This window comes from Fulmarus glacialis, unplaced genomic scaffold, assembly GCF_000690835.1.
Source record: "Fulmarus glacialis isolate BGI_N327 unplaced genomic scaffold, ASM69083v1 scaffold23559, whole genome shotgun sequence".
In the NCBI taxonomy this organism is placed as follows: Eukaryota; Metazoa; Chordata; class Aves; order Procellariiformes; family Procellariidae; genus Fulmarus; species Fulmarus glacialis.
The window spans coordinates 1-12,278 of record NW_009235508.1 but is presented as its reverse complement, the minus strand read 5'-3'; the positions used below and the strand labels follow the sequence as shown (position 1 = coordinate 12,278).

The 12,278-nt window shown below is 45.5% G+C and overlaps 1 protein-coding gene across 1 annotated transcript in view; it reads right to left on the bottom strand.

The window, feature by feature from the left end:
• Nucleotides 1–11,714, bottom strand: part of CHD4 (chromodomain helicase DNA binding protein 4) — a 20,781-nt gene extending 9,067 nt beyond the window's left edge. Inside the window, 17 exon segments of the mRNA XM_009586056.1 lie at nucleotides 1–98; nucleotides 2,162–2,299; nucleotides 3,284–3,484; nucleotides 3,572–3,763; nucleotides 4,151–4,247; nucleotides 4,553–4,684; nucleotides 4,911–5,116; nucleotides 5,201–5,404; nucleotides 6,372–6,611; nucleotides 6,744–6,925; nucleotides 7,352–7,487; nucleotides 7,618–7,745; nucleotides 7,832–8,073; nucleotides 8,512–8,630; nucleotides 9,034–9,225; nucleotides 9,415–9,542; nucleotides 11,529–11,714. The exon segment at nucleotides 1–98 is cut by the window's left edge and continues 33 nt beyond it. Of these exon segments, the coding sequence (XP_009584351.1) occupies nucleotides 1–98; nucleotides 2,162–2,299; nucleotides 3,284–3,484; nucleotides 3,572–3,763; nucleotides 4,151–4,247; nucleotides 4,553–4,684; nucleotides 4,911–5,116; nucleotides 5,201–5,404; nucleotides 6,372–6,611; nucleotides 6,744–6,925; nucleotides 7,352–7,487; nucleotides 7,618–7,745; nucleotides 7,832–8,073; nucleotides 8,512–8,630; nucleotides 9,034–9,225; nucleotides 9,415–9,542; nucleotides 11,529–11,625 (2,732 nt within the window). The 5' untranslated portion in view covers nucleotides 11,626–11,714.
• Between the last annotated feature and the right edge of the window lie 564 nt (nucleotides 11,715–12,278).

Below are 12,278 nucleotides of genomic sequence, written 5' to 3'. Positions count from 1 at the left end.
TTCAGCAGGTGGAACAGTTCTTCCAGGTTGTTCTGCAGGGGAGTTCCTGTAAGCAGCAGCTTGTGCTGGAGGGAGTAACCATTCAGCACACGGAAGAACTGGGAAGTAGAGAGCAGGGAAGAAATGGGATGGGGCATGGGGAAGGAAAGAAAAAAAACAACAAAACACACAAACATGTCAAAGGCTTACTAAGTCATAGGCCTACAAAAAAAAATTTCTCCTAGGAAAAAAAAAGTTGACAGGTTCAATTTAGATCACATCAGCTGTTTGGACAAAGGCTTCAAGTAGTTCACGTTCCAGTCAGGGTCACTAGACTAATCTCATTTAGATCATTGTTCTGCATAGCTAAAACATGACTGCAGCAAATCCTACAAGCCATCAGGTACTGGTAGGTTTCCTTTGCTCTTTTAAGTTACAAGCTCTTTCAGACCACCAGTCATTTCCAGACTGCTATACTATGTACTTTTTCTTGCTAAATTAGCGTTCCACATTCTTACAACTACTCTGCCTTGAGAATTCTAGAAATAGCTAAGTCATTCTTCCTATTCATATCAATCCTGGCAATGTTCCAGCACTCTGAACAGAGGAGAAAAAGAGCGAAGGGTTTCCCAATGTGTCTTTAAGATAATTCGTGCTGGTTTTCACAACAATGAATTAATTCCAGACAGAGGTAGCGAGCAGTTAAAGTACTGAACTGAAAAGCACAAATGTACCATGTTCACCAGCACAAATTGACAATGAAGCAGTAATTTATTTATGAGCTTGGCCATTTCTTTGCTTATTTTACACTTAGCATGATACAAGGTCAAACTTAATGAAAGTAGCTTGTACTAGATGGCAAAAAAACCCCAAACCAACCCACAAAGAGAAACCCACCACCACTTATGTTTTGGTTATCACACCAGAAGTAGTGGCCTCCATGGGGATTTATCTTTCTACATAGTTACAGTTAAACAACATTCTCATTTTGGAATCAAATATGGAAGTTACTGATTATATCTGCAAAACTTTGGTAGATAACCACAATCTGTCAAGAAGCATCTGACCTGTCTTGCAGCCAAACACCTGAAGCTGTCCTTATGGGACAGCAAACTGCTCTAGAAAAAAGTAGATTTAATGGTCTTGTGGATAACCAATTGTAACTATTAGTCATAGCGTAACCTTGAGCCTTTGCATCCTCTTTCAATTAATGAACATTAATAGTAAGCATTCATTACTACTTCCAATAATTTCAATGCTAGGCATAGAATGGCATCTAGTCTTAGTGCCTACAATAAAAAAAAAGATCTAGAAACTGGACTGCAAGCACAGCTGTGATGTCTCAGAAAGATGCCTCACGCCAAGATCCAAAAAGCTAAAGCCATTTAAACAACAAAAAAAAAAAGAGAAATCAAGAGGCAATTTTGTCTTACAGAGTTTCCAAGAACCTATAAAACCAGATTTCCAATAACAATTGTTTTTGGCGTACTAAGCACTAGAACCCAGCTGAAGACAGACAAATCAATATCAGAATTAAGGCACAAGGGCTTAGGGAGGGCCTGGATTAAGAAAGTACAGTCAAGTCTACTGAATTCAAACAAGCTTAGTTAAGGTGCAGCCTCATATAAAAGCAGCTATACGGCTTTCAGCATCTACCCAGGCATTTTTTTAACACCTGTGCCCACCTTTCCCATTCATATAACATCTAATTAGTTCTGCTACAAAGCTAGATGAATGCAGACAGCAAGCCTACTCTGGAAGCAGGATAATTGTGCTCATGCAGCTTGTTTTATGCTCAGTATGGTAAACCTTTCCAGAATAGAGGTGGTGCAGATATATGATCTGCTTTCAGAGACGCCACTTTGTATTTGAGAGCAACAACGACATCCAGGTTTTTCTGTTTTCCAGTGTACACCAATTGCCTATTCACCCAGAGAGAAAGCTGTTTTAACCAGTGATATGTATAAAAGTGAAGTTGTTGCCAATGATAATCAATCTCCAAATGGAGGCTGGTTTGGTTTTTTTTTTCCTAAAAACGCATCAAATTTGCTATTGAACAAATGACTAAGAGTTGGCAGACAAACTTATCTGCTTAGAAGCAGCTATCTTAATCTGAACGCTCTCTGCCCATTCCCCCCTGCAACATATGCCATGCCTATAAACCACCTATGCTTCTCTGTACCTTAGACTGATTGTTCTTCAGTCTGTGAGCTTCATCCACAATGAGACAGGCCCAGTCAATAGAGCCTAGTATGGCCATATCAATTGTGATCAGTTCGTAGGAGGTGAGAAGCACGTGAAACTTCACAGCAGCCTCCTTCTGCAAAGGAAAAGGATGAACATGGCAATGGGTAGGGGAATGCCCCAGGACAAAGTAGATGCAGTGTCTCTCCATCAAGTTATTCTTATGAGCCCCGGCCAAACAGCGTATCAAAAACCTTTCACACCCCCAGTTTCCTGTCACAAGATTCAAAATGCTACCCAAACCATTCTAGCTTTTTAATCCCCCATTACTCTCGTAACACATGTAAGTCTCCTCAACCCCCTCAGTACCTGCTACTTCTGGACAGTTGCTAAATATGGTAACAGAAGTTTAACAAATAAGCAGCAAATAGAGGCATGTTAGGGAAATGAGATTTGGAGAAGAGTGGCTTATCAAAAAGCTAAGACTTAAAAAGATACATAGTTTATTGTGGAACTTCAAATTACTGTTAGTACTTAATGCAGTTCAATTTAAAGGGAAGCAAAGGAGCCCTATCTATCTCTGCCACTGGAGAATCTTTAGCTCCCATCTTGCTTTTACTAGGAAGACTAAAGTTCTGCAAAAACTAGCAACCTATATCAGGCTCTTCCTTCCTGTCTGGGCACAGAATGCAGTTTTTCAGATGTCTAGGTATGGCCTCACTGTCGGCCAGTTCCTCAGAAAGATTAAAAATTTCATACTTTTTTGTATGTTTCTCTTTTGCATACAATGGCAATTCTGACATTAACTTAGATCTGTAGAAATGATGCACAACTTCACAAATTAAGTAGAGGAGAGAGAGGGACTTGCCTATGGTCAGTATTACCTTAGTCAACTCTCTTTTTCCAGTACTGAATTAGTTCAGACTAGTAGGAGTGTTTAAACAGTCTAGAGCAGGAGTCTAAACGCCCACTAGTCATCAATTTGCAGTTACTTCCCCTTGGAAACTACAAGTATAATCAGTTCCCAGGGACATCAGAGTATCGGAATCTCAGCTGCTGAAAGCCAGTCTAGTGCATCTCTTCTTTCAGTTCAGGCTTGCATTACAGGAGAGTTCTGTACCTTCATTCTGGATGCTTTTTTGCCTCCGCGTATGGCATTATCCTCAAAAGTGAACTCATTCTCACGGATGATGGCCCGGCTGTCTTTGTCCCCGACGTAGGTCACTACATACATATCTGGGGCCCACATCTCAAATTCTCGTTCCCAGTTGATGATTGTGGATAGTGGGGCACTCACCAAGAAGGGACCCTTTGAGTGGCCCTATGAATGGAGTCAGGAAGAGCATTAAATGAATGCACCCACTAACACAGGCAGAATCTCCCTGGGTAGTGATCTCCCAGTTCTCACCTCTTTGTATAAGGAATATAGGAACACAGCTGTCTGCACAGTCTTTCCCAGACCCATTTCATCAGCCAAGATTGTATCTGTGCCCTGGGCCCAAGAGAAGCGCAGCCAGTTCAGTCCTTCCAGTTGGTAGGGATGCAAGGTCCCCCCTGTTACATCGAGGTACTCTGGTTGCCGGTCATATTTCACTGTTGGCTACAGTGGGAAGAAGGAAGAGTTGAGATTCTTTATCTTAGCTAGACAGCTACCAAGACTGCTTTCCCAGTCACCCATATATTCCCTAGTGCAGATGAGACTTCACAGATGACGACCAGACTAGCACCAGACAAAATTCCCAAATGGCCAAAGGTATCCACCAAAAAGCTTTTTTTTTTTGTAAAACCCTTTCACCAAGAGCCAGCCAGTGTTTCACCCAAGGGACAAGGTGGGCCTTTGTCTGAAGGCTCTAACCCATTCATTCTTTGCACCAGGAAGGAACTGTATACCATATGCTCTTCACTCTTCAGTTTCCTATTTACCTGCCTCCCTCCCCAAAATAAGCAGCTATATCAGATGGCTCCTAAGCAATAAACAGTAACTCACATCTACTGTGGGAGTCTCAGGGGGTCTTTCCAGTTTCCGCATCTTCACTTTCTTTAACTTCTTACCAGGCCTGCCCTCTTCACCTCTCATCAGCTCCCTATGCAGAGACAGTCCCAAGAACGTGCAAGTTTAATGGCTTTTGTAACAGATCGAGGGAAAACTACTGCAAAGAACAGGAGGGCGATCACCCAACTCAAATAGGCTCAAAAGAACAGGGCTGGAACCTTCATGAACTGGTGGAGAGGCACAAGGTCCCTGCCCAAAGGAATAAGGAGTCGGCAACAAGAAGATGCTTCTTGGCTATCTCCATATATTAATCCAGCCAGTGCTAGGGGCTGACATACTCCAGTATTTTCTCTTGAGGGAAGGGAAAGGAACACAACCTCTAGAAACTTCTCTTACCTGTGATTCCAGTAGGCTTGCTTGTAGAGGTCATAATCTTGGATATCCACATCTTCGCTTTCCCAGGATGCTTGGTCATAGGGCAGGTCTCTCCATTTAATCAAATAGTGGACATTCCCCTTCTTATCCACACTGCAGAAGAAATCAGTAAGTCTTAAGCACAGTGAAATAACAGTATTCACCCAATCCACTCAAATAGAAGGAAAGGATCCCTTAAAGCAACAGAAACAGAACAGTGTTTGTCATACCCACAAAAGAACTCCCACTGTTTCCCCCAATCATATTGCAGTTTAGCTTATCCACTCTCCCGAAGCCCTGCTTAAGGTCTTTGTTGAAAATCCTCTGCTACCGCCCCTACCTATGATTAAGGATTCTGTGGATCATCATCCACTCAGGCTTGATCCCGTATCGATAGAAGCGCTCCTCCATCTCAGCATATTTGGGGTCCTTGTTTTTTCTCTTTCGGCTTTTCTCTTCTTCCCCTCCGAAGTCCCCCGAGGGCGGCTCATCCATATCATTTTTGCGTTGGTAGTTACGAAACATGACCTGGCAGTGCAGCTCCAGCTGGAGTCAGGGCAAAAAGCAGTTAGTAGGTGTTTTCCCCGCAACTATCCACCCTTACGACATGGTTAAGAGTCCTCCACTCACCTGCAACTCTGACACCCAAGAGCAGTGCCAGTAGGACATGCCCTGCCATTTGACAAAGAACTGCCTTTCAGGCCGACCCTCCAGAGGCTTAGGGGGAGGAGCATTAGGGTCTGCATCAGGTGGACGTGGTGGTGGGGGGCCAACCGGGGGCTGACCCCATTTCCAGATCAAGATCTTCTGCACCTTTCCTTTCAAAGCTGGGCACTGAAAAGTTAAACAAAACTTGTTACATCAGAGTGTACATACTCTAACACACAAGCACCAAGGAGTAGAAACATACAGAATCACAGTTCTCTTCCTTAGTTATAGCTTTACTACACAGATGGAATTTGCGTTTTGGACTTGGAAGCTTTCATCCTCTTACCTCCAGCATTTCTTTGAGCTTTCTCCAGTTTGTCTTTTCTTCCTAGGACTGACAGACCCCAAACTGTATTCAGTATCTCAATTTAGTTGTCTCCCCAGGGCCACACCAATTCAGAAATTCTACATGAAATACAGAAATTGCTAGGCTTGACGAGCCCAGTAGTCTATCCAACCACAACTCCAATGAAAGTTTGTACAGAAAATATTTTGCTGTAGAACTATCGGCCCAGCATAGGGATATGTCCTGAAGCAGCTTTTTTGTTCATCATCATAAAAGTCCTTATCACCTAATGAAAGCACGTAACACCATTTATAATACTTCATTTCAAGAACTTCCTGGAAAAGCTGGTAGTTGGCCAAAGGTATCCACCAAAACCATCTACTAAGAAAGGGCTTGGCATTACAGAGCTTGCAGTGCAAAAACAATGTTTGGCTCAGCGTCAGTTTAAAATATTTTTTAAGCACTGAATTTGCTTGCACTCAATTCTCGTGCTTCTACATATATACAGGATCCAAGAAAACTGAGCCTTGGCATCCTGGACCCAAAACTGCCCAACTACTCTGCACGTGGGCAAAACCTCAGAAGACTCAATGGCTGTAACCCTGTCCTTCCTGCTGTCTGGAGACAGCAGCCAATCGGCAAGGCGCAATACAGCCACAAAAAGCCAGGCCTTGATGTTTTATGACAAAAGCGTGAGAGGAGGTAGTCTTCAGAGGACTGAGCATTTCCAGGAAAATATGATGATCCAAAGGGATTAGATCGATCGTCTCTTGTAGCAACAGGAGAAAGGTACTAGCAGAAACTCACAGTGCAGCGAGGACACAGCCATTCTCCATTGGGAATCTCTGGCAACGGGGGATTCAGACAGTGGATGTGATAGGATGAAGGACAGGCATCACAGCACAGCAGCTCTCCTCCATCCTTGCAGACTCTACAGAACTCCATATGGTGGTCATCCTCTTCCTCAGCATCCCCCACAACATCCTCCAAGATCTCCTCACCTTCAGAGTTATCCTCCTTTGCTTCCCACTGAATGCCCTCTTTTTCCTATACGAGAGGGAAATCAGAAAACCAAAGTCACACACCTGTGATTATTTTATTACCACAGAAGAGCAGCCCCAAGTCACTTGACATCCCCCTCCATGATCTCTTGCACAGTTTGGGGAAACCAGTACTCACACAGTGTGGGCAGCTCCATTTGCCCTCTGGGGCTTTCTCCATGTCTGGGTCCAGGCAAACCATGTGGTAGGCACGAGGGCAGGTATCACACAGTATAATTTCTCCTCCCTGCTGGCACACCTCACAGTAGTCCTGGTGATCAGTCTCATAGCCATCCACAGCCACTGTGGCGTCCTCTTCACCTGCAGAGGGTGGTGAGGAGTTACAGCAGTACAAGCCACAGGTACAAGCTTCCTACAGCAAAGGAGGGTACTCATATATAGAGATCCAGAATCCAAAACTCTTGTTCTATCTATGTAAGTAAATAGGGCAGGGAACAAGAGCTGGAACAGGAGTAAAACAAGTCCCTTCGTGCCTCCTTCCACCCATGAAATTAAACATGTAGTTGAGGCCAGGAAAACTCAGCACTGTGTCTGTTCCCCTACCAAGGTGAGAAAGAACTCCCGAAAACCTTTTTCTTATTAAAAATAATATCAGGTTTTTCCTTCACGAACAATTCTCCTCCTTCAAGTATTCTGTTAAATACCCAAATTCCGCACAGACATTCCTCTGATCTTTTTACACACTTGGCTGCGCTTCTGTCTCCAACTGACAGCAAGCATTGATACCTTTCTTTTTCTTTTTCCCAGCTTTGAGTTTTTTGCGACTGCGGCTACTACGGCTTGTAGATCCATCTGAAACAGAGTAGCTGTTGATGCTGGCATCATCAAAGTCTGACTCCACATCTAGATCATCATCTTCACTCTGAGGTAGGTAAGAAAAAAGCTATGCTACTCAGGCACACATGCTGGGGGCAGCAATCAGACATGCATCCCAGCATTTCTAGCACATCATCACCTCCTCCTCCTCAGGTCAAGGAAGGAGCGTCACTTACTGATGATCTTTTACGCTTGGAACCAAATCCTCCCAGTTTGATTTTCAAAGGTGCCACCTTCTTTGTTTTAGGTTTCTTGATATCAGGAATACGAGGACTGGCCTTTGGCTTCCGCCGGGCATTGGGTCCTGCAAACAGAGGAGCCTGTGAGTCAGAAGGACTACTGCCTTGACACCACTCACCCTCCGCCATCCTGCCAGATTCTTCATCTCACCTTTGCCCTCCTTTGTCTTGGCTTTCCTGAGTGGCACATCTACAGGGGGCTGTGGCAGGACAGCATCCACATTTGTCACCATACTTTCCACTACTGCAACAGCTGCAGCTGCAGCAGCTGCCACAGATGCACCTGAACTTCCCTTGAAGGGGTTGTTTGTGCTAAACTCCCTCCATTTGGCTCCCAGTACCATCATCATCTTCGACACTGCTATTTTAGGGTTCTTGGCTGCAATAAGTGGCCTGTGTACAGTTAAGGAAGGAAGAGTTACCGAACCACTCTGAAATCTAGATCATTATTCCTCCCCGCCACCATCCCCATCAGCACCTCTATCTCAAACTACATTCCTTTCTAATCTGATCTCAACAGCCAATGAATCTCTCCACTCCCATCCTTCACGCTGTGTGGAGGATGCAAATGCTCAGGGGCTTGGAAAGAGAAATGGAATTTAGCATACTAGGGAAGAAAGGGGACTGGGAGTGAGGACTTGCATTATCTCGATCACTGAAAACAAAAAAGATGTGGATCAATTATTTTACTGTTGGCTCAGTTTTTTCTCTAGGTAGGACGCTAGTCTCTCTAATATGCCTTGAGGTTCCAAAACCAAGGAACCTAGTCCTTGTCCCATCTCTTTTTTTTTTTTGCTTCAGAGTCCTTCCAAGCGCAGGTTTGCAGTTCACCTGACAAACTGGCTGAAAGCTTTGTAGTTGGTGAGAGTGCGGTAATCCTCCTCTGTGAAGATATGATCAATATCCTCCATGCCCCAATCTTCCAGGAGCTGAGCAGATGACTTTGGCTCCTGTGCAAAGAGAATCGCAGCAACTCTGAGAAAAAGGTCTAGTTCTGCTCTAAGAAAGTGCAGAACTTTCACACATCTACATGTGTGATGACCCAATGGGTCAGGACCGGGGGACTTTTTTCCCCCCGTCCACTTATCACTGCCATAGGACACAGCCTCAATAGAACATCAGCGGAGGTGGGCAAAGTCTTTGGATTCAATATACATTCTAGGTGTGTTTAATGCAGAAGAGGGGAAGGAATGCAAAGTGGGAAAATGCTCAAGTCAAGCAGGTCTAGTGGAGGAAGAGGAGACTGAGCAGCCCCAACTCCATGTGCCATCACAAATGGAGAGCACAATGATCCCCAAAATCAGATACATGGGAATGAGGAGCAAGCAGTCAATCAGCACGGTAGCTTCTCACCTTTGAGTCATCATCTTCTTCCTCTTCTTCCTCCTCCTCCTTGCGCTTGGCTTTGTTTTTCTTTTCCTTCTTGGGCCCTAATTTCTTCTTTTTCTTCTTCCCAGGAGTGTAATCACTACCCTCACTGTCAGAGCGCAGAACCTCCTCTTCTTCCTCCACAAACTCATTCCCCTCACCAGAGCTGTCCCCCAGCTGGGGAGGGAGGGAGAGAGATCAGGCAGCTGTGAGAAAATACCCTGGAAAAGCACTAAACACCACACTCTCCCCAGTCTCTAGAGGGTTCATACAAAAGATTGCTGCCATAGGCCAACAACAACAGTAAACACCCTCACCCCATATATCCATATTTTAGAGTGTGACCTTAGGCATCCTTTTCCTTACCTCCTTCTTCTGACGCTTGCTGAGCTTGGGCACTTTGGGTTCCTTTAGTTTCTTGGGCTTCTTCTTCTTCTTGATTTTGGGTGTCTCAGCCTCTGACAGAAGCTCTTCTTCTGGCTCTTCTTCAGGCTCTGGAGCGGAAGAGGCGAGATGTCCCATTCAAACCCCATCTGTGCACTACAACATAGCCTACTTCTCACAGACATCACTCAACTTGTCTACTTCTTGCTACATACTTACAAACATAGAAGTGTTTACAACTGCTTACTCTGTTACTGTTCACAACAGATACTAGGTAATCATATAATAAGCTACTACTGCACATGGTTTTCCCCCCCTCCCCCCAACACCACCTATTTCCACAATATTTCTTCTGGAAGCAGAGTTGCACTGAGATCTTGGGGAACAGAAGTTTGCCATAACCCAACGAGAAGAGGAAAGAGCACAGAATTGATGGCCACGTCTAAAGGAGACAAAAGGGTGAATGCAGTTGAGAACCTGACTAGGATACTGTCTCCAGGAAAGAAACCCACAACTATCTAGCCTCTTCAGCAGTACAGAGCATCCTACAGCCACATGCCCAATACAGGCCAGAAAGCCACTACTTCTCCTCCTCCATAGGAAAGTTGTTACTCAGCAACTCTATTCCAATCTGGATTTGACACAACCTTCCCCCAACCCCTTCCCTCTGTGCCAACAGCTCACCGCCCGGCCAGAGGAACACATGCCAGCTCCCCACCACCACATGCTCCCATCTGTGAGCCCCCCTTCCCTGCCTGCCCCCTGCCCGAGGGGCAGGGGCAGCCAGACAGCCCTTCCCTTTGTGGCAAGCTGTCTCCCCCGCCGCCCCGCCCACCGCACACAGCCAGAGTCACTCCTTCTCCCTCCAAGGGAAAATGGCCTCCTGACCACAGGAGCTGGGCAGGATGGAGGAAGCCACAGGTCAGAGGAGCTACCGCAGCCAGGGCTGAAACGGCAGAGGCTGAGCTCTCAGAACCTGGTGTCCCATGCCTGGCCCCTGCCATATTCCCAACCAATGGATGTCTCTTCATTTCCACAGTCCTGCAACACCAGGTCCTTCAGGGATCCCATCCCTTCGCCCCCAAGTTCTGATTCAGAGCCTCTAGTGTCCCATCCTTTCCAACGTATTACCTAAAGCTCTCCAGTTCGCAGGGGTTTTAACAGTTTTTCTTCACCAAGATTTTCCTTACAAGGCTTGCTGACAGTCCCCTTCTGCCTAAGATTTCAGAGGTGCCAGAAAACCCTTGAGTCAAAGCTTAAGACAAAATGCCAAACAAACAAAAAACCAAAAAGCCCACAAGACCATTTTCCCTTTCCAGTTGCAACATTTCTCTTATATGACACTACAGCATGAGCTAGTAGGAAAACTCAAACTTGTCTTACAATCCAGCACATCAGGATATACATTATTCCTTTTCATAAGGAAGCAGAGAATCCAGTTGCAGGTCCACAGAGCAATTCATCAACAACAACAGCAACAACAACAAAAAACCCCAAACAGAAAAGTACCCAGGGCTCTAACACAAGTCTCATGTTGATGATGAGGATGCAAACACGAGGCAAAAGGCAAGGTACAAAGACTATACGAAAAGCAAAGGTGAGCAAGCAGCACAGAGCAAGAACCACAAGAAACCTCAATAATTGGGTGTGGTGATGAAGGAAAGTGGGTCACGCAACAGCCCAGGGCAGTTTACTCTGGACGTCAGCCGGTCCGAGTTCCCAGAATGAAAGCAAGCCAGGCACCCTGCCCTTTCACATACTACCCCCCTTTCCCCTCCCCATTCACGAAATATGAAACTCGCAGGCATTTTGGTACCCCATCAGAATTGGACGCTCTGCCTCCACCCCTTACACTTCCTTAAAGCATGGGCCCCGACAACCTGCAACAGCTTGGAACAAAGTCAGCTCCACCTGACACAAAGCTGCGAGCCTCACACTTTGAAGTAACCCTAGGACTCGGATATCAAAATGAAAAACATATGCGTGACTCGCAGTAAAAAAAAATTACATTCCCCAGCACATTATGTATTTGACATATTCAGCTTGAGACCAGCATCACCCCCATTTCACATGCACGCCCTCCAGGCTCTCCATACCTGGATGCTGGGGGATAGCGTTGTTCAACAGGATCTCCATCTCATCATCATCGCTGCCCCCTGAGCACGGTGATGGAGATCCAATGCCTGATGCCATGTCCTCCGAACTGGGGGAGGCCTGGGCTTACACAGGGTATCGTCTTCTTGCTTACACATCGTCTTCTGGCCAGAAAAGCCAGTACTTCATTGAAAAGAAAAAGAGAAAGTTATAGCAGACCTGAACTCTGTTTTCCCAAGCAATAGTGCTACCAAGAGGATCTGTGAGAAAGCTTAGACAGCAACTTTACTGGATTTGGAGCCTACGGATAATAGAAACACCGGCAGCAACTATCAGCTTAGAGTTGTGATGAAGCAGTCGTCTTCTGGCCAGAAAAGCCAGTACTTCATTGAAAAGAAAAAGAGAAAGTTATAGCAGACCTGAACTCTGTTTTCCCAAGCAATAGTGCTACCAAGAGGATCTGTGAGAAAGCTTAGACAGCAACTTTACTGGATTTGGAGCCTACGGATAATAGAAACACCGGCAGCAACTATCAGCTTAGAGTTGTGATGAAGCAGGCTTTGAAGACACTAGATATTAAACTGAGTCAGCAACTCATCTCTGGCGAGGAAGCCAAAACAGCTGTCCTATAGGAAAATTCTCCTGTCCTCTGCAGCCGGGTGCCCTCTGTTATTTCTACCTTGGGCTGGGAGAAGGGGACGAGGCAGGGAAGGCAGCTGGGCTTCCAAAGGAGACCTTGGGCCAGGCGGGAC